Source organism: Callorhinchus milii, unplaced genomic scaffold (assembly GCF_018977255.1).
Source record: "Callorhinchus milii isolate IMCB2004 unplaced genomic scaffold, IMCB_Cmil_1.0 Scaffold24, whole genome shotgun sequence".
Taxonomy (NCBI): domain Eukaryota; kingdom Metazoa; phylum Chordata; class Chondrichthyes; order Chimaeriformes; family Callorhinchidae; genus Callorhinchus; species Callorhinchus milii.
Window position 1 is genome coordinate 5,052,471 of NW_024704765.1, and position 21,400 is coordinate 5,073,870.

General features: G+C 46.8%; 1 protein-coding gene across 1 annotated transcript; it reads right to left on the reverse strand.

Moving 5' to 3' along the window:
- Positions 1–4,708: 4,708 nt before the first annotated feature.
- LOC103187665 lies at positions 4,709–15,892 on the reverse strand. Its single transcript, XM_007907271.2, has 10 exons — positions 15,552–15,892; positions 13,588–13,684; positions 12,555–12,708; positions 11,747–11,892; positions 11,461–11,637; positions 8,165–8,284; positions 7,794–7,880; positions 6,435–6,579; positions 6,254–6,304; positions 4,709–5,370 (listed from the first exon to the last, which is right to left on the reverse strand). Exons 1-9 carry the CDS (start codon positions 15,563–15,565, stop codon positions 6,273–6,275), a joined length of 972 nt encoding a protein of 323 aa, XP_007905462.2. The 5' UTR covers positions 15,566–15,892; the 3' UTR covers positions 4,709–5,370; positions 6,254–6,272.
- Between the last annotated feature and the right edge of the window lie 5,508 nt (positions 15,893–21,400).

Sequence of the window (21,400 nt, forward strand, 5' to 3'; positions counted from 1 at the left end):
GAGCTGACTCCCAAGTCACAAAGTTGGCCTGTCATAATCCCAAGTGTTGCTGTGCGTGTTGACCAGCTTGGCTGTCTTGTTAACAAGATATGGATGTGTCCTCGGGTTATTATTATTGTTAATAATAATAATCCTTGCATATTCGGTTAACATTCCAGCCCCGCACTGGAGAGCGTGCTTAAGCTGTGGGCTTTAGGTCCTAATGTGGGGATTTGAACCCACAACCTTCAGACCCACGAGCGAAAGTGCTACCAACTGAGCCAAGCTGACCCACACTTAGACTCATATTGATTGCCTAACTCCGGCTGTGTTTTTTTTGGGGGGGAGGGAGGGGGGAAGAATTCATGAAGTTTACGTGTCTCATTCCTGTCCAGTGGGATTGGGTATGAATGAGGACCCTTGCTAGCTCATTTATTGTGCTATACATGTGCACTACAATACTTAATTTAAAGTTTGGATCTGTCTTTCGGATGGTACTAATCTCACCTTGATCTTTCCAATGGCTTATTTTGCGATTTTGCACGTTTCCATTTATGTGAGGTAGAATCCATGGTGTGTGCGTGTGCGCGTGTGCGTGTGTGTGTGTGTGTGTGTGTGCGTGTGCGTGTCTGTGTGCCTCCCATTCCTGGGACAAGGTAAAGCGTTCTCCCTTAACACCAACGTGGGTCTAATTTGTAGGGTTTCTTTCTTAGCATGAAATGTGCTAATTTGCGCTATTTCTTAACCCGGCGTTGCTCAATAAGGGATACATGAGTAGGCGAACTTCTAAGATGTGAAATGCCGACACCCGTTCGATATCGCAACGGGATATTTGGGCGTTTTGTTATTATTTTGCGATCCTGTTAAGAAATGCCGCAATTTAGACCTGAAGGTTCGCTATTATATTATATTTACACAGCGCCTTTCACATCGGGAGTATGTCCGCTCCCTCCGCTCAGCTGCTCCAAGTCCCCCCCCCCCACCCCACCAGCAGCCTTCAGCCTCTCTGTCCCCAACCTTTGGAAACCCCATCTCACAGTCCCGTCACCTCGCTCCCTCCCTTGCCTCCTTCAAGGCTCGTCTCGAGACCCTCTTCTTCGACCGCACCATTGGTCAGCCTCCTGCCCCCACCCTCGTCGCTCTCCACCCTTCCTGATCCCAACCCCCAAATCCCTGGGACGTCTTCTCGACGTGAAAGGTTCGGTACAAATGTAAGTTGCCATTGTCCCAAGGCGCTGGACAGTCAGGGATTTGTACACAGATGGGTTTGGGCCCACATTTCCACCCGGGTCTAAAATGACGCATCTTAAAGCGTCCAGAATTTGGCAAATTGTTGAACTGTGCCTTAACTTTGACGTCGTTTTTTTTTCTTTCTGTGGGTCTTAAAGGAAACTTACAGGGTGAAAAAAAAAATGCCTTCAGAATTAAGGCCGTGCTTTTAAGAATCTGCCGTCCTAAATTCTGGATGTCCTAAAATGTGACATAAATCGAGAGTAAATCTATTCCCAGGTTGAATTTCTCCCCAACAGATGTGTCAGTTGTACTGTACTGAACTGCTTCTTTGTAGTAATAATTATAATAATCCTTGCATTTTATATAGCGCCTTATCACATCGCTGAGGCATCTCAAAGCGCTTCACAGAATGTACTGTAAAGTGACTGTGTACTTCTTTAGAGTAAAACATGGGAACAAAGATTAACTTATTTTCCAAAGGTTTGCTGGTTGAAACCTCTTCACACAGTGACAGTTTAGTGACCTGTACAGAGGGCCATACTTGTCACACATTCCTATCCCGATGGATTAAATGTAATACAGAATTTCGATTAAAAAAAGTAAACTCTTTAAATAAATTACAGTTTTGCTTCTACAAGGGATTGTTATCTCCCCACTGCCGAACCGAGGCCATTATTTCTGTTTAATATGATCTACACAATGTCCTTTATTGTTCGTGCAAATCAGAAGGACTCTTGAGTAATGTCGCTATTCATTTAGGTCAATTTAACTCTTCTTTAAATAGAACTGGGCGTAAATTTCACTGCCCATTTTTTTCAGGGGCTCCTTGTATAATGGGAGAATTGTTGAAGATTGCATAGTTTTTTTGTTTTAAGTGTATTAAAACTACCTGCCTTTGTTCAATGAAAAATAATAACCCTTGCAGTGGATATGGCGCCTTATCTCGTCTTCGAGACATCTCAAAGCGCTTCACAGAACAAACTGTAAAGTGAATTGACTGTGTGTGTGTGTGTGTCTATATATATATATATATATTATATATTAATTGTTGGACCTGTGCAGTTTTATTCTCATTTTTCTACTGAAACGTAAAGAAAAGAAAATGTCTTGTAAATGTTGGAACTGTTATCTTTTGCCTACGGTGATACGGATGAATGTCTTTCAATCTTTATTGTGCTCTCAGACTATGTTTCCATTTGATTATCATGGTGTATTTATAGTGAGTGTGTGACTTAACAGCAAGTTAGAAATTCCCTGAACCCACAAGGGCACAGGAGAGGTTCAGACAAAGAAAACCCTGTGGTCTTTGGTCCATTTAACCTCATTTAACCTAAGTGGAAATGTGGAACTCACTTCCCCCAAAAGGTTGTGGATCCTGGAACCATTCGAAGTTTCAAGACTAAGATGGATAGATTTTTGTTAGGGAAGGATATTCAGGGATATGGGACAAAGGTAGATAAATGGAGTTGAAGTGCAGATCAGCCGTGATCTAACAGAATGGCAGAACACGCTCGAGGGGCTGAATGGTCTACTCCTGTTCCTATATTCCAATACTCCTTCCAAAGCACTCGCCCACCAGCCTTCGCGTGAGCTGGTTTTTGGCAACGATCTGAATTGAATCTCTCCCCATTTCCCCTTCCGTGTCTTCAGTGATTTTTTTTTGGGGGGGAGTGGGGGTGAACTTAGTAACAAATGGAATGATAGCTTGCACAAGGCAAAGATTCTTAACACTGAACTTTGAACTAACCTTTGTACAAAAGAAAAGAAAATTGATATTGGTCGACCCTTCGCTGAAAATCTATACGTAGGATACTATTTTTCAAATCTTTTACTAAATAAATTAATGAGTTTTGTACAACAAGGCTGCATTGTGTTGATTTAGCAGGTTGTGGAAGTGAAGTTAGTGGCAGACCTGTCTTTGACACCAGTACAAAGGAGTTGTTCTGAACTCAATCCTCTCTATCGTCGCTCCTGCCAGTGACAGATTTATTTTTCTTAAGGACACAATTCCGCCCTGTATTAACTTTTATAAGACCAACGAACGGTCTTAATAATAATAATAATAATAATAATCCTTGCATTTGATATAAGCGCCTTATCACGTCGTTTGGACGTCTCCAAGCGCTTCACAGAATATATTGTGAAGTGAAGTGACTGTGTATTTTGTGGGTGAAGCCCGGCAGCCAATCGCCCACAGCAGTGTCCCACAAACAGTCGTGGATTGAGTGACCACATGTTTTTTTTGGAGGGGAGTGATTACTGTAAGGGTTAATTTATATTCATGACTCTGCAGCGACGTAAGGACTGACACAAATGCTGTACTATTAATTCAGATTAATAATGGTAATAAGTAATTAAAAGAATACATCCAATTATGCTTACGTATCCAGCTATATACTATAGTTCACAATGATTTAAGTCGATCAAACCAAATCCTGCGGGAGAGATAGAGGAGCGATGTCCAATTTAATGTGTGCTTTTGAATCCAAATATAGGTCCATCAAAAGGTATCCCAAATATTGTTGTACGGTTCCCAGTTCGATATCACCCAATCCAGGTATTATTATTATAATTTGGAAAAACAAAGGCACCGCCGCTCTCTCTCTCTCTCTCTCCAGCTGCAGACCATTTACCCATTAGAAAATGACTGATAAGGAATGAAAAGAGTTTGTTTATAAACGGTCTTGGGTGGTTTCTCCTCCTCGAGCAAGGATCTTCTTCGAAGCTTGTCACAACCAGCTCCCCTCATATCAGATTGATCACGTGTAAAGTATGTAAATGTTGCCAATATAATTTGAGATATTATTTAACACGTTAATTACAGAAATCCTACATTATTACACCCCAGAAAGTGATCCGCAATCGACTAACAACCGGGTTTCTAGTTGCTGCTAGGGAAACAGAGGGGTGTGGAATAAGGAAACTTGCCCGAGATTTCACCCTGCCCCGAGGATCGAACCCGGGTCCCCCTCGCTTGTGAGGCGAGGGTGCTAATCACTTCACTATGGGACTCGGTATCTAGAATTCTGATACAACATTCCCTCCGCCTGAAAACATTTTGTCCCACCTCCCTCTGAACTCTTCTCGTGATAACACTGAGCTTATCTGCGGCAGATGTGTGTGGAATCCAGGGGAACTTGTACGTCAATTGAACTGGGACAAACCTTTTCTTTCGACTCTTTTTTTTCGCTCAGCCGGGTGTCTGACATATGCAGAAACCCATCCCGATGTTTCAGAGCAAGCTGAGGTTTCCGTGCATCCCACCGAGACATGGAAATCCCAGAGATAGATTGTTGGACTGGAATGCGCTCTCTCTCTCTCTCGCTCTCTCTCTCTCTCTCCCGGGATGCATCCTGCTTACCTAATTCTGGAACGTGTTAGGCGCAGATTGGCGAGAGCCAAGATCCGGCGAAACTCCCAAGTGTGTGGTTGCCTTTCATCCCGAAGCTCCCACACCACGATTAGGTGAGGTTCAAATTCTCCACACGTTACAAGTCGTTTCGAACACGATTTTTATTTTTAAAATATTTTCTGGCACAGGTTAAAAAATACAATACATAACTTCTCATCGGTTATGTATCCCTCTGGGGGGGGGAGGTGACCGTAAGCACGATCAAAAAGGAAGGTCTTTAGGCGGGATTTGAAGGTGGGGAGGGAGGGGGCAAGGTGGAAGGAATCGAGACTTAAACCCACACCTTAAAGTGCACTGACTTTTGGAATCTTTAGGATCTGATTTGCGAGATTTCCAAAGGGATTTGTAAACAGCACATCCCGGCCAATTACTCAGATCAAAAGCTTCGCTTGAACGTGACCTTGTGTTCAGGCGCCAGGAAACCGTGAGCGGAGTTAGGGAACCGTGAGCCTCAGGCACAAATGCAAGGATTATATCAATGGGCGTCTGTAACTCCCACGATTCAGACCTCTTCGGCAAAGTCTAACCAAAGGTTTTGGGGCAAATATCCGATCCCCTTAAATGATCCTCAACCCATGTAGTAGCAATGGAAAGTGTCTTATTATGTTCTCTAGGACAATTAGCGGGATTAGCAACAGAAGCATTTTGCTGTTAAACAACTACCACCTGATTTCATCACTGAGACCGACAATTCAGCACTTGAGAGGGAATGTTTGGCACGAATCGGTTCCTGTGACGGATTGGACCTAAGAGGAACAAAGGTTATATTCAAGACCAATTTATAATAATGATGGTAATAATCCTTGCACTTGATTGCGTTGCTCCTTATTGTTGAGACGTCTCAAAGCGCTTCACCTTTGTTGTTGTTGAGACGTCTCAAAGCGCTTCACCGAATGTATTGTAAAATGGATTGACTGTGCATTTTGTGGGTGAAATGCAGCAGCCGATTGCGCACAGCAGTGTCCCACATACAGTCAATGGATTGAATGACCACTTTTTTTTTAAGGGATTATTACCGCAGCTAAGCGATCCGCCAATCGACTAACAACTGGGTTCCTGCTTACTGCTGGGTAAACAGAGGCGTGCGGAGTAAGGAAACTTGCCTAAGATTTTGCCCCGCCGGGAATCGAACCCAGTGCTCTCGCTTGCAAGATGAGGGCGCAAACCACTGAGCTGTGGGGCTCCACGTATTTTACACGTATACAGCGCTATAGAAACACAAGTTATTGGAAGGCCTACTAACACTTCTAGCTATCAACAACAACAACGACGACGACGACAGCAAATGACTTTCTTATAGCGCCTTTCATGTCGGGAGAACATCCCAAAGTGCTGGATAGTCGGGGATTTGGACCTGACCAGGCAACATCACCAGCAGAGAGATGCAGCACTGATTATCTGTCAGTAAATCCTAAAAAGCACTTTGCAATGTTTTGACAACGGCACTAAATGAAATGAAATGAAATGGAATGGATCGCTTATTAATTCAAATCAGCAGAAGTAATTGGTGAGGAACCAATGCCCCCTCGTGGCTAACAAGGGCAAAGGCTGCACAAGTCACAAATCGTTTTGTCGTTCCACCAACAGAGGGTACCTGACAAAGAATAAGAAAGAGTAATCTGCACTCACCCTCGAGGTTATCCTGGGATTACGTATTTGTCCCCTCCGCGGAAGTAAACACTAGGGAACAAGAGGGAGAAAAGCAGATCGGAGAGTTAGGGAGGTGCCAGAGCATGAAGGGATTTGAAAACGAGTGTGAGGATCCACACACACACACACACACACTCTGACCGTAAAAGTGCTGACTTACCCCTCCTCAGCTCATGTTCAAAGGATCTGACGAACTTGACCACAGACCAAAACAGTCCGACCTTAATGCCGACTGAGATCACAGTACCAGTCACCGTCCCAGCTTCCAGCACGCAGCTGCCTTTGCAATCCCATTTGTCAATAACCTTAGTGGAACAGGTAAGAGACGGATGCAAACGCAGTTTAAACTCCATAAAATCACCTCAAGAACAGAAGGAAATTTATCATCATTTGGCCACTCAATCCACGGCTGTCTGTGGGACGCCGCCGTGCGCAATTGGCTGCCGTGTTTCTCCCACAAAATATATAGTCAATTCACATTGCATTACATCCTGTGAAACACTTTGAGACGTCTCGAAGGCGCTAGACTAAAAGGATTATTATTTTTAAGGCCACAGTCACTTCACCGCGTTTCATATCATAGAATCACGGAATCATATAGCACAGAGAGAGGCCATTCGGCCCATCGTGTCTGCGCTGGCTCCGAAAAGAGCAATCCAACTCAATCCCACCGGCCGCTTTCTCTCCATAGCCCTGAATCCTGTTCCTCCCCAAATACCCATCTACTTCTCTCTTAAAAGTTGTTATTGAATCGGCTTCCACTACCATTTCAGGTAATGCATTCCAGATCCGAACAACTCGCTGGTGAAAACATTTTCCTAACCTTCCCCTCTGTTTCTTTTAACAACTAACTTAAATCGGTGTCCTCGGATTACTGGCCCACATGCCAGTGGAAACAGTTTTTTCCGGTTCAACCTATCGAATCCTCTCATGATCTTGAAAACCTCTATTAAATCCCCTCATAATCTTCTCTGCTCCAGGGAGAATAATCCTAGTTTCACTAACCTCTCCTCATAGCTAAGGTCCTTCATATCGAGGAGAATTTAGGAAAATTCTTAAATTCGGTCTTACTTTATTATTATTTTTTATATATTGATATTAATAATAATAATCCTTGCATTTGATATAACGCCTTATCACGTCTTTGAGACGTCTCAAAGAGCTTCAAAGAATATACTGTAAAGCGAATTGACTGTGTATTTTGTGGGAGAAACGCGGCAGCCAATTGCGCACAGAGGAGTCCCCACAAACAGTCGTGGGTTGAGTGACAGATTTTTTTTGAAGGGTTTATTATCCGCAGAAAGTGATCCCCTGATCGACTAACAACCGGGTTCCTACTTACTGCTCGGTAAACAGAAGCGTGTACGTGGAGTAAGGAAACTTGCCTAAGGTTTCGCCCCATCCGCCCGGGTATCTTAACCCGGGTCTTCTCAGTCCTCAAGCCATACAACAGGACTCCACAGCATCATCATAATAATATTGTTAGAGCAACAAAACACAGCATTAAAGGCATACTGACCACGTATAGCAGGTAGCACAGGTAGACCAACTCCGGCACATTCAATATCATGAAAGCCCACGCGAGGACCTTCTTCTCCTTTAAGATCTGTCCCAAAGGAAGAGCCTCATTAAAGTTCAATCTGTCCTGAGTTAAAACCCAGCAGATAGTTAGTTTATTATTGTAATTATCATTAACCCTGGATCAGTCGGGCCGTTTTGCGTTCCCTCTAGCATATTTCCCCACCCCCCTGGCTCGGTGTCGGGATCCGCTACTGCCAAGCAGTCCGAGAAGTTGGCCATTGTGTGCATGCTACTCCCAGGAAGGTGGAAGGCTTGGACCTTGTTTTTCTTTTAATCGTCTAGCATTTCTTACGTTCCTATTGTACTTACGGCTCTAAGGCCAATGGCCGCCTTTAGAAATGCCCAGAAGATTCCCACGCCCAGGATAACGTAGTGCACTGTCGAGATCCGATTGACTCCCGCAGTCAAGAACAAGACACACAGGCATAGCTGGGTTGGGCAACAACAACAACAACAACAACAAAATTACATTTATAGAGCGCCTTTCACGTCGGGAGGACGTCCCAAAGCGCTGGACAGTCAGGTGTCGGGGCCCGAGCATGGGGGAGGGGTGGTGTACGGGTGAGGGAAGGTAGAGAGGTGGGAGGGAGACCAAAGGCAGGGTCGAAGAGAAGGCTCTTGAGATCGGCCTTGAAGGAGGCGAGGGAGGAAGCGAGGCGAAGGGACCGCGGGAATGGAGTTCCAGAGCGTGGGGGGCAGAGAGGCTGAAAGCTCGGCCACCGATAGTAGGGCAGGTCGGGTGGGAGACATGGAGCAGGCCGGAGCCTGATGAACGGAGGGAGCGGGCAGGTTGGTAGGGAGTCAGCAGGTCAGAGAGGTAGGAGGGGGCAAGGCCATGGATGGCCTTAAAGGTGAGGACGAGGATCTTGAACTCGATCCTCTGGGGGATGGGGAGCCAGTGGAGTCGGGCGAGGGTGGGGGTGATGGGGTCACGGAGCCTGGTGCGTGAGAGCACACGAGCTTCAGAGTTTTGGATGATCTGCAGCTTGTGAAGGGAAGAGTTGGGAAGGCCAACGAGGAGGGAGTTCCCATAGTCGAGCCTTGATGTGACGAATGCGTGGGTGAGGGTTTCGGCAGCCTGAGGGGTGAGGCAGTGGCGGAGTCTGGTAATGTTGTGGAGGTGGTGATAGGCAGTGCCAGTCATGGTGCGAATGTGGGGGAGAAAGGACAGTTCAGGGTCAAACAAGACACCCAGATTCCTGACTGGCTTAGTGAGGTTGAGTGTGCAGCCGTGGAGGCTAATGCTGCCAGCGCCCGAGGTGCGGAGGCGCTTGCGTGAGCCAATCAGGAGGGCCTCGGTCTTGCTGACGTTGAGTTGGAGAAGGTTGGCCCTCGGCCAGGACTTGATGTCGGACAGGCAGTCGGTCAGGACGCCAGTAGTCCTGGAGTTCAGGGTGGAGGCGGAGAAGTAGAGTTGGGTGTCATCCGCATACATGTGGAAATTTACCCCATGTCTGCGGATGACGTTACCAAGGAGCAGCACGTAGGGGGTGAAGAGGAGGGAACTGAAGACAAAGCCCTAAGGAACACCGCACGAGACAGTGCGGGGACTGGAGGAGAAGCCGTTTGCCGCGATGAAGTGGAGGCGGTGTGAAAGAGGCAGTGTGAAAGAAAGGGCACAGAGAAAGAGCGCGAGAGAGAGAGGGGAGAGAGGAAGGAAGTGGGGTGAGGCACAGAGAGAGAGAGAGAGGAGGAAGGAAAAGAGAGGGTGAAACAAAGCATAATTCTTTTAGTTCATCTTTTCTTTTGGGCGTGCCAATAAGACATTGATAAATTGATAATAAGGTAGAAAAATAATAATAGTAATGATCCTTGCGTTTGATATAGCGCCTTATCACATCATTGAGACGTCTCAAAGCGCTTCACAGAATTTACTGTAAAGTGTATATGTATAACTGAGTTAATTTCACCCCATTAACTCCCGTTTCGGGCAATGACAGTCCATTTCGTTGTCCTTCCACTCACCCCAAACCACCCCTTTGACAGGTCGATCTCATCACTTGCGGAACCTTTTTACTTGCGGGAACGAAGCCCGGTTCTATCTTGAAACCCTTTACAGTTCCTTCTCCCACCATCTCTGCTGCCACTTCCTGCTTCATTTCCCAGATCGCTTTTATTAAACACAAATATCTTTTTCCCGCACTTTCCAGCCACTTGTGTGGTCTTTGCTTGAAAGGTATGCCATTTGTTTGTGCGTTTTCGCAGTGTTTCACCCACAAAACAGTCAATCCACTTCACAATAAATCTCAACCATGTGATACCACTATCAAGTATCAAATGCAAGTATTATTATTTTCAATGAGGCAGATTGTTGGTTGGGATACTGGGAGAAATTCCCTTCCCTTTCACAGAATCTTTAATGCCCTAGGCTTAATGCCTTATCGGAGAGAGGGAGAGAGAGAACTAACACTAAATATATAGTCCCTGCAATAAGACCACAAACAGGATATGGCTACTTCCTCTTCAATATCATCATATGCAAGCAATACCTTAATGTTAATAACGATAATAGTTAATATAGACCATAATAAGCTGTTTTATCTTGTACTGAACAGTAGAACCAGAAGACAAGGGCCTGCGGGGAGGTAAATTCAGAACAAATATGTGAAAACACTACTTCAGTGAGCTCTAAACTTAAGGAACAGGTTGCCTAGGGAGACGCTAGAAGCAGAAAGTGTTCTAAGAACACATTAGATAGATTTCTGCTGGAAAATAATATCTCGGGATACAGTATATAGTTTGAGACACATGTCAAACAACTGCCAGGATGGTGGAAGGCGAACTAGATGGACCTTGGTCTACTTTCACTAGCAAATTCATATGTTCTTATAATAATAATAATCCTTGCATTTGATATAGAACTGTTCACGTCTTCTCGACGTCTCAAAGCGATTCACAGAATATGCTGTAAAGTGAATTGACTGTATATTTGTGGGCGAAACGCGGCAGCCAATCAATTGCACACAGCAGCGTCCCACAAACAGTCGTGGATTGAAAATGATTTATTTGACAATGACAATTTATTTCCTTATGTCCTTGAATTCAATTTAGCATCTTATCACGCCGTTGAGAGGTCTCAAAGTGCTTCACAAACTATATATTGTAAAGTGAGTTGACTGTGTATTTTGTGGGCGAAACGCGGCAGCCAATCAATTGCGTACAGCAGTGTCACACAAACAGTCGTAGATTGAGTTGATAGTAACCTGTAGGTTGGGGGTCAGTTGGGCCATATTCTACGAGTGTTTTGAGACGTCTCAACAACGTAATAGGTCACTGCACTATTAAGGATTATTATTATTATCCTGAGCGCTCACCGAGCACAAGAATTGAATGCAGACAAACCCTTTCCCGGGAAGATGGAATGAGCCATGGATGTTAAGCCCCCTTCCCCACTCAATGTGGGTCAATAGCTACAGACTGCTTTATGGGCATAGCTCCCCCTGCCTCCCCGCCTTCCTCCCTCATCGCCCCATGTACTTGGACTTAGGTTACCTATTGTACTTTCAGCCCCCGCCCGCCCCCACCCCACCCCACCCCCCCCAGTCACCCCACCCAACCCAGTAGCTACAGAGTGAAGAGAGAAGGCACCAAGATTGGAACGGTACCTGGCCTTGGAGGTCAAACGTCACCAAGGAAGAGCACAGGTTCTTCATCCAATAGAGCGACTGTGATTGCTCGTACGCTCCACTCACCCGGAAAGCCATCATGTTAAGGCTACACATCAGCCACAGGGCACAGACGATGTCGATAAATCCGACAACGATAAGGAACCAGAAGCGGATCTGCAAACAGCAACGCAGCGTTAATACAGGGCTCTCCATTAACACAGGGCTTGGCTGTGGCGCCAAATGAGATGCAACTCAGCCACGCCTACACGGCGGGCTCGCTCACCTCAAAGTCTGCTCTTTCCTCTGGGGTGGCGACGGCAAAGTTCACCACGGAGCGAATCATCACAAAAAGCACGGAGGCAACAAAGGCCCCCAACTCCTGCTGGTTCTCCTGGAAGATGCCACGAACCACATAGTAACAGCAGAAGACTGGGCAGTGAGCAGCAGAGAGGCAATGGGATTAGCATCAGGAGCGAGCACAGCAAATCATAATTGCCCTATAATCCTAAACATCATCAACAACAACAATAAATGAAATTTACACGGCGCCTTTCACATCGGGAGGACGTCCCAAGGCATTGGACAGTCAAGGATTTGGACCCGAACTGTGGGTTGGGATCAGGAGGCCAGGGGGGGATGGGAGGGGCGCAGGGAGCGTGGGGGTAGGAGGGTGAGTGAAGGAGCAGTCGAAGAGGAGGATCTTGAGACGGGCCTTGAAGGAGGCAAGGGAGCAAATCCTCAAACCACACCATATGAACTTGGACGAGGTGTGGGAGGGAGCAAAACAATAACAACAACTTGCATTTATATAGCGCCGTTCACTCGGGGCAGTGTCTCAGAGCGCTTACGGGGTGGAGCCAGGGGGGCGCGGGAGGAGGTGACCGTAAGCACAGTCAAAGAGGAAGGTCTTGGGAACACTATAGTGTGCATGGGGGGTAACTACTGGAGTCTTACAAGCTAAAACCGCATAGTTTGCCATTGATAGCAATGTCTGGCTATATTTGCCCGCTGCTTGTCCAGCTAGGACCATCCTGGGTCGAAGAAGAAGGACAACAAAGAGTGGAAAGGACAACAAAGTGGTGAAGTTTTACCTATTCCAATAGCCTGTATGATAGAGATGGGGGAGTCTGTCAATTCCTGCAACGAAATACTGTAAATTGTGAGAACGAAGGCAACCAGAGCAGAAACGATAGCAAAACAGAAATAAATCTTCACAGGTACAGACAGCTCCGCCCAGGCCTTTCTCTGAAAGAGAAAAGAACAAAAAATTGTTTTGTTTTGGAGTAACGGTGTGAGATTACAGTGAGAGCGAGCACGAGACAGAGAAATACTTTTTTTTGTGGGAGAGGTCAACCGGGTTCTCTGACACCAGCAGAAACCCATCACCATACTTAGGAGTATCCAAACCAGGCTGAGAATTTCATGCATCCCACCTACACATGGAAATTTCAGAGACAGATTGTTGGAATAGAATACACTCTCTCTCTCTCTCTCTCTCTGGAGGAAAATCTCCACATATATACAGTCAATTCACTTTACAGTGTGTTCTGTGAAGCGCTTTGGGACGTCCTCCCGACGTGAAAAGCGCTATATCAAATGCAAGGATTATTATTATTATCTCACCTAATTCCATTTTTAATCATTAGCATGTGATATCAAGCTGTTTACCTCAAAGGTGCTGTATAAAATGCAAGGATTATTATTATTATTACTACTATAATTATTTGAAATCCTTCAATCTGCTCATCCCTTAAGCTTCTCCGTTCTGAGGAATTTAGCCCAGCTTTACCCTGGCCTCGAAAATAAAATAATAATAATAATAATCCTTGCATTTAATACAGCGCCTTATCACGTTGTTGAAACGTCCACATTTTTGAGGGGAGGGATTATGGATTAATACCCCAGAAAAGCGATTCACCAATCAACTAACAACTAGGTTCCTACTTACGGGTGGGTAAACTGAGGTGTGTGGAGTAAGGTTTCACCCTGCCAGGAATCAAACCCGGGTCCTCCGACTTGCGAGGCGAGTGCTCTAACCAGCAAGGTACGGGACTTCCACAAGCATAAAAAGTTAAGTTGTTGTTGTTGTAAAAGTGGTAGCGGGTGCACTGAGCAGGTACTTACTGGGCCACATGGTGTTTGGATCAGTTCACAGTGTCGAGGTCTCAGGTTCGGTAACAAAACGTCATTCTCACCAGTGCAGTCAGGCCTCACGCTCTCCCTTTGAAAGGAAATGCTAATGATATCAAACTGTTTCTAAATCGACAAAACAACTCCCCTTTTTCTATGTATAATAATAATAATCCTTGCATTTGATATCCTTGCACTTTTCACGTCGGGAGGACGTCCCAAAGCGCTTCACAGAACACACTATAAAGTGAATTGACTGTATATTTGTGGGCGAACGCGGCAGCCAATTGCGCACAGCAATGTCCCAATTTATTAATAAATTATTATTATTATTAATAATATTATTGTATATACAAACAATCAACAACAACAAATGATATTTACACAGCGATCTTTCACATCGGGGAGGACGGCCCAAGGTGCTAATCAGCAAAGAATGTGCGCCTGAGCTAAGGGCTGGGATCAGGTGGGGTGGAGAGCAGGTAAGGTGGGGGGTTAGGAGGGTGACCGAAGACGTTGTCGAAGAGGAGGGTCTGAGAGGTGCCTTGAAGGAGGCGAGGGAGGGAGTGAGGCAAAGGAACTGTGGGATGGAATATCAAAGGGTAGGGGCGGAACTGGGGGGGCAGAGGGGCTTCAGTTCACCCCACCAACGTAAACCTTGGGGAGGTGCAAGTATGTTTACACCCCTGTCCCCATTCTAAAGAGCTTCCGCCGCCTATGCACTCACGAACATAGGAACAGGAGGAGGCCATTCAGCCCCTCAAACCTATTCCGCCACTCTATTAGATCATGGCTGATGTGTACCTCAACTCCATTTACCCGCCATTCCTGTATATCCCCTTGATACCCTGACCTAACAAGTATCGATCCACCTCAGTCTTGGAAATTTAACAAACCGACACACGCCCACAGCATTCAAGTAAAACTTTTTAAAAATTAATTAAAATTAAAAAATTAATTCATAAGAAGAAAGAATTTGACCACTCAGTCCACGACTGTTGATGGGACGCTGCCGCGCACAATCGGCTGCCGCTTTTCGCACACAGAATGCACAGTCGATTAACTTTACAGTGACTTCTGCGAAGCGCTGTGAGACGTCTCAAAGACGTGATAAGGCGCTGTGTATCGAATGCCAGGAATATTATTATTATTATTATTATTATCCAAACGGTTTCTTTTACAAAGACACGGTGCAGCCCAGCGACTTGTGTTTACAAGTCAGGACAGGAAGATGAAATGAAATTAGAGATCAGTCTGTGAAGCATGACACACATTAAAGCAATAACAAACCACTGTAGTGACTGGGTCTGGGATGTATCCTCTCCTGGGACTCCTGAGTGTAAAAGACACACCCTGACTTCACAGAAAGTAAAACTTATGGACTTACCAGAAGTTGCCCAACAATTACTTGTTGCTAAAAGTTGGGGGTAATGTCAGTTTGGATGTGAAAAAAAATAAACCCTTTAGTGACTCTGAACGACCATTACTCCTGGATGCAAACCAAGACTTTTTTTTATCAGGTTTTACACTGCAGAACTGATCACTAACTCATTACAACAAGTCTCTCTAGAGGTGTTCTCACACACACTAAACAATCCAACTCTTTATGTATTTTTTTGGGGGGTGGGGGGGGGGGGGTGGGGAGAGGGAGAGGGAGAGGGTTGGGGAATTTTGGAGGCTTTATTCTTTGCAATCTGTCTGGAAATAAGAAATAAGTATGTTATTTCTTTCTTTCTTTCTTTCTTTCTTTCTTTCTTTCTTTCTTTCTTTCTCTTTCGATTTTAATGTGTGCTCTGTGAACAAATACTGATATTGCCCAAGACACACACAGACAGGAATAGAGAGAGAAAGAGGGAGAGAAAATATGCATTGGTTGGTTTAACACAATTTCCCCTGCACTCTCTCTCTCTCTCTCTCTCTCTGCAACGTATCAATGCAATGACAGGGCACACACTCACCTGTCCTCGTTCATCTTCAGGTCCACCTGTATCCTACAGTCAATATCCCTGTCCCCAAACCCAGTGCCTCCTCAAACCAGATCACATCCGGACTATAAATCCAGTCTGCGTCATTTCCACCAATTCACAAGTTTATTTTCATGTGTTTGGCACAAGAGGAAGTTTTTTTTTATAAAATGTTAAAAAAAATTGGATAGAAAAATAACGTTTTCACTCCTGAGGATAAATAATGCATTGTCCCACTTCCACCGAAAGCAAATACTCTTATCTCCCAACCAGTTTCTCTTAATGTGCTGCACACACAAAACGCATTGCAGTATTTTTTTAAGGAGGTAGTAATAATAATAATAATAATAATAATAAGAAGAAGAATCCTTATATAATAATTCTTATATGAACCTTAGGCAAGTTTCCTTACACCACACCCCTCTGTTTACCTAGCAGTAAGTAGGCGCCCAGTGGTTAGTCGATTGGCGGATCGCCTTCCGGGGGTAATAATCCCTTCAAAGAAACAAATAAATACTAATAATTTGGTCACTCAATCCCCAACTGTTTGTGGGACACTGCGGTGCGCAATTGGCTGTTTCGCTCACACAATATCCACTTTAATCCGCTTTACATTATTCAGTGAAGCGTTTTGATGACTGATGAAGGCGCTATATCGAATGCAAGGATTATTATTATTATAGTATAACGTCATATTAAGTCGCTAAATCATCTCAAAGGGTAAAGTCTAGCCACTGCGTCTAGCCACTGTGTACAGGTGGAGTCCTGTAGCTCAGTGGTTAGAGCACTCACTTTGCAAGTGAGAGACCCGAGTTCAATTCCAGGCAGAGGGCGAAACCTCGGGCAAGTTTCCTTACTCCACACAGAGTCTAATAATAATCCCTCCAAAAAAAATAAAACAATAATAAATTGGTCATTTTCAATCCATGACTGTCTGTGGGACATTGCTGTGAGCAATTGGCTGCCGCGTTCGCCCACAAATATACAGTCAATTCACTTTACAGTATATTCTGTGAAGTGCTTTGGGACGTCGAGAAGACGTGAAAAGCATTATATCAAATGCAAGGATTATTATTATTATTATTTTGTAGGCAAACATAGCAGCCAACTTGTGCACACGAACGTCCCACAAACAGTGGTGAAATGACTTGAACCCTCAACCTTCTGGTGATGGTGTGGATTTCTTTCTTATAAGAATAATAATATAATCCTTGCATTTTGACATAGCACATTATCGAGAATTCTCAAAACGCTTCACAAAATATACCGTGTATACCCTATCCTTCTACCCCCACCCTCAACTCCAGGACCACTGCTGCCCTGACAGACTGTCTGTCGGACATCAAGTCCTGGATGAGGGCAAACTTCCTACAGTTGAATGTGGACAAGACTGAGGCCCTCCTGATTGAATCACGCCAGCGCCTCAGCACCTCAGGCTATGGCAGCATCAACCTCCATGGTTGCACACTACAACTCACCAGCCAGTCAGGGACCGAGTATCTTGTTCGACCCTCAACTGTCTTTTCTTCCCCACATTCAAGCCATGACCCGCTCTGCCTTCTCTCACCTCCGTAACATCGCCCAACTCCACCACTACCTCACCCCTCAGGCCGCTGAAACTCTTATTCGTGCCTTCACCTCCAGGTTCGAATATGCAAACGCCCTACTTGTCAGCCCTCCCAACTCCTCCCTCCACAGGTTGCAGATAATCCAGAACTCTGCAGCCCGTGTCCTCTCCCATACCCAGCTCCGTGACCCCATCTCCTCCACTCTCGCCCGACCCTTGGCTCTCTATCCTTCAGAGGATCAAATTCAAAATCCTGGTCCTCATCTACAAAGTCCTCCATGGCCCTCACCCCACCCTATCTCTGTGACCTTCTAACCCTCTTCTCAGCCGGCTCCGACCTGCTCCACTTCCCCCAACCCACCCGCTCCACCATTGGCAGGAGAGCCTTCAGCCACTCTGCCCCCAATCTCTGGAACTCCATCCCCCAATCACTCCGCCTCGCCCCCTCCTTAGCCTCCTTCAAGTCTCGCCTCAAAGCTCTCCTCTTCGACCATGTCATTGGTCACCCCCCTTCCCCTCCCCTCCCATCTCCCCTCTGACCCCAGTTCAGGTCTGAAATGCTGTACACTGTCCCGCGCCTTGGGACGTCCTCCCGGAGTGAAAGGCGCTATACAAATGTAACCTTGTTGTTGTTGTAAATTGACTGTATTGAATCCATAAAATCCAACTCGTTCAGAACTCTGCCGCCCGCATTCTCACCCGCACGAAACTCCACCTGATCCCCCCAGTCCTGGCCAGACTGCACTGGCTGCCTGTCCCAGAGAGGATCGACTTCAAGATCCTCGCCCTTGTCTTCAAATCCCTCCACTCCTCTGCACCCCCCGACCTCTCTGACCTCCTCTCTCCTCAAAACAGTACCTTTTGCCTCCGGGTATGGCCTCCTCCTGGTGCCCCGAGTCCTCCGCTCCACCCTCGGCAGCCGTGCCTTCAGCCACTATGCCCCGAGGCTCTGGAAACTGCCTTCCTCACTCCCTTTGCCTCGTTCCCTCCCTTCCCATTACTTGCAAACACTGCAGTTTATGAGAGTTGCATGTGTTTTAATTTTCGGTCAGCCGGGTGTCAGACAGGAAACCCATCAGCCTGATTAAGAGGAACCAAAAGGTGACCAGGCCAAATCAGAGGGAAGTAGGATTAGATTGTCTCATTATTCGGCAGGCCTGGTGGGCCTCATAATAATAATCCTTGCATTTGATATAGCGCCTTATCACGTCTTCGACACGTCTCAAAGGTGAAATGATGGGTTTCCGTGCTGCAGTATCCGTGATTCTGCAAATCTAAATGTTCCTGTACCTCACAAGCCAGTTCATAGGTAACAGTTCATTTACTAACATTCAGACTCAAAAATCGAGAAGTCGTAAATCCGGTTGGACAAGGTAGGTTGGGTAAGGCATTTCAGTGTTCTTTCTCTGATGATATCATCATTGTTGATATGCTGCAGCCCTGCTAAATGGTGACTGTAGTTATACATTACACTGCTGATAACTAAATCTTGAGAGTGTTGAAATGTTTGATGGAATTTTTATTCCCTTGCACATTTCAGATAATAATAATGCTTGCATTTGATATAGAGCTTTATCACATCGTCAAGACATCTCAAAGCGCTTCACAGAATATACTGTAAAGTGAATTGATTGTATATTTTGTGGCAGATTTCCATGCTGCAGTACTCCGTGATTCTGCAAATCTAAATGTTCCTGTATCTCACAAGCCAGTTCATTTACTAACATTCAGACTCAAAAGTGCAGAAGTCAATTGTGCACAGCAGTGTCCCACACAGTTGTGGATTGAATGACCACATTATTTTTATTTATTTTGAAGGAACTATTACCCCCGGAAAAGCGATCCGCCAATCGCCTAACAACCGGGTTCGTAGCTACTGCTTGGTAAACAGGTGTGTGGAGTAAGGAAACGTACTTAGACCTTTTAATTCCTCACTCATGACTGCAATAAACATCACCAAATGGCTATTCACAATGTCCAGTTTATTGTTTCTGCCTGAAAGGAAGTTTTACTTTCGGTTATAATTGTTTTTTTTCCATTCATAATTTTTTCTTCTCTTCTGTTTCAAGTCCATCCATCCGTCCGAAAATCTCTCAAGGATGTTCCATTTCATTCGTGCCCAGCTGTTCATTTCCCAGTTAAACAAGTAAGGATTCCTTGAATCTCCCTGTTTGTGAACAATGCTCTCCCTTGGAGCAAATCTTGTGTTGCATTAATAACAATAAAAATTCTTCCATTTGATACAGCACCGTTCACGTCAAGAGGACGTTTCAAACACTTCACAGGATTTTCTGTGTTGCGTGTTTGTGGGCAAATGTGGCAACCAATTTGCCCACAATGTCCCACAAACAGTCAGGAAGTGAATGATCAAATAGATTTTTTTCCAGGTGTCTGACACATATGGAAACCCATCACCGTGCTTAAGAGTATCCAAACCAAGCAGAGAATTAAATGCATCCCACTTATACATGGAAATCCCAGAGATAGATTGTTGCAATGGGATGCCACACTCTTGTGGCCAGAACACCGAGGGAGAGAAACCCCTTTCCCTTTTCCAATAGCGCCATGGGATCTTTAGCATGCACTTGAACAGACGCAGATGGAGGTTTGACTTGTAATCAAAAGTCGGGGCCTATGACAAAGTGGCGCTTCGCCCATAGCTTTCACTTCACGGTTGTTTTGGGGGGGACATAGTCGTGCACTGAACGAATCGGGCTACCGCATGTCTGTAGGTGCAGTTGAAGAGGAAGGCTCTGAAGTTGGGGAAGAAGGGGGCAAGGCAGAATGTTCCCGGGCTTTGAGGCGTAGTGGCTGAGAGAGTGGCCACCGAGGGTGGAATGGAGTGCACAAGGGACAAGCAAGAGGCCAAATCTGATGTCCTGGCCAACAATCCCACAGCGAGAGTGCACATTCCAATCCAATAATCTATCTCTTCGGTAATGGGACAAGGCCCTGGATTTCCTTGCTCCACACTCCTCCGTTTACCTGGCGGTAGGTGGGGAGCCTACTTGGTGGGTCGGTTGGTGGATCGCTTTCCCTTGGGGGGGCGGGGGGGCTGTAGTAATCCCGCCGAGAGAAAAAAATTTGGGTGGCTCGTTTGCGGGACGCTGCTGTGCATAAGTAATTGGCTGCCGCGTTTCGCCCAGTCACTACACGTTTTGCAGTATATCCTGTGAAGCATTTTGAGACATCTCGACGAGGCCGTCGATCAACAACAACAAAATGACATTTATAGAGCCCCTTTCACGTCAGGAGGACGTCCCAAAGCGCTGAACAGTCAGGTGTCGGGGCCCGAGCATGGGGGAGGGGTGGTGTGGCAGTGAGGGAAGGCAGAGAGATGGGAGTGCGACCAAAGGCGCGATCGAAGAGAAGGGTCTTGAGACCGATCTTGAAGAAGGCGAGGGAGGAAGCGAGGCGAAGGGACCGTGGGAATGGAGTTCCAGCGCGTGGGGGCAGTGAGGCTGAAAGCCCGGCCACCGATGGTAGGGCGGGTCGGGCGGGAGACATGGAGCAGCCGGAGCCTGATGAACGGAGGGAGCGGGCAGGTTGGTAGGGAGTCAGCAGGTCAGAGAGGTAGGAGGGGGCGAGGCCATCGATGGCCTTGAAGGTGAGGACAAGGATCTTGAACTCGATCCTCTGGGGGATGGGGAGCCAGTGGAGTCGGGCGAGGGTGGGAGTGATGGGGTCGGGCGAGGGTGGGAGTGATGAGGTCGGGCGACGGTGGGAATGATGGGGTCGGGCGAGGGTGGGCGTGACGGGGTCGGGCGAGGGTGGGCGTGACGGGGTCGGGCGAGGGTGGGCGTGACGGGGTCGGGCGAGGGTGGGAGTGACGGGGTCGGGCGAGGGTGGGAGTGACGGGGTCGGGCGAGGGTGGGCGTGACGGGGTCGGGCGAGGGTGGGAGTGACGGGGTCGGGCGAGGGTGGGAGTGACGGGGTCGGGCGAGGGTGGGAGTGACGGGGTCGGGCGAGGGCGGGAGTGACGGGGTCGGGCGAGGGCGGGAGTGACGGGGTCGGGCGAGGGCGAGAGTGACGGGTGCGCGCGAGAGAGCACACGAGCTGCGGAGTTTTGGATGGTCCGCAGCTCGGGAAGGGAAGAGTCGGGAAGGCCGCCGGAGTGGGGGTGGGGGGGGTGGGCCTTGACGTGACGAATGGCGCGGGTGAGGGGTTTGGGCAGCCTGAGGGGGTGGGGCGGCGGCCCAGGGAGGAGGAGAGTCCGGGGCAATGCCGCGGGGGCGGCGCCGGTCGCGGCGCGGAACGCGAGGGAAGAAAGCCCGTG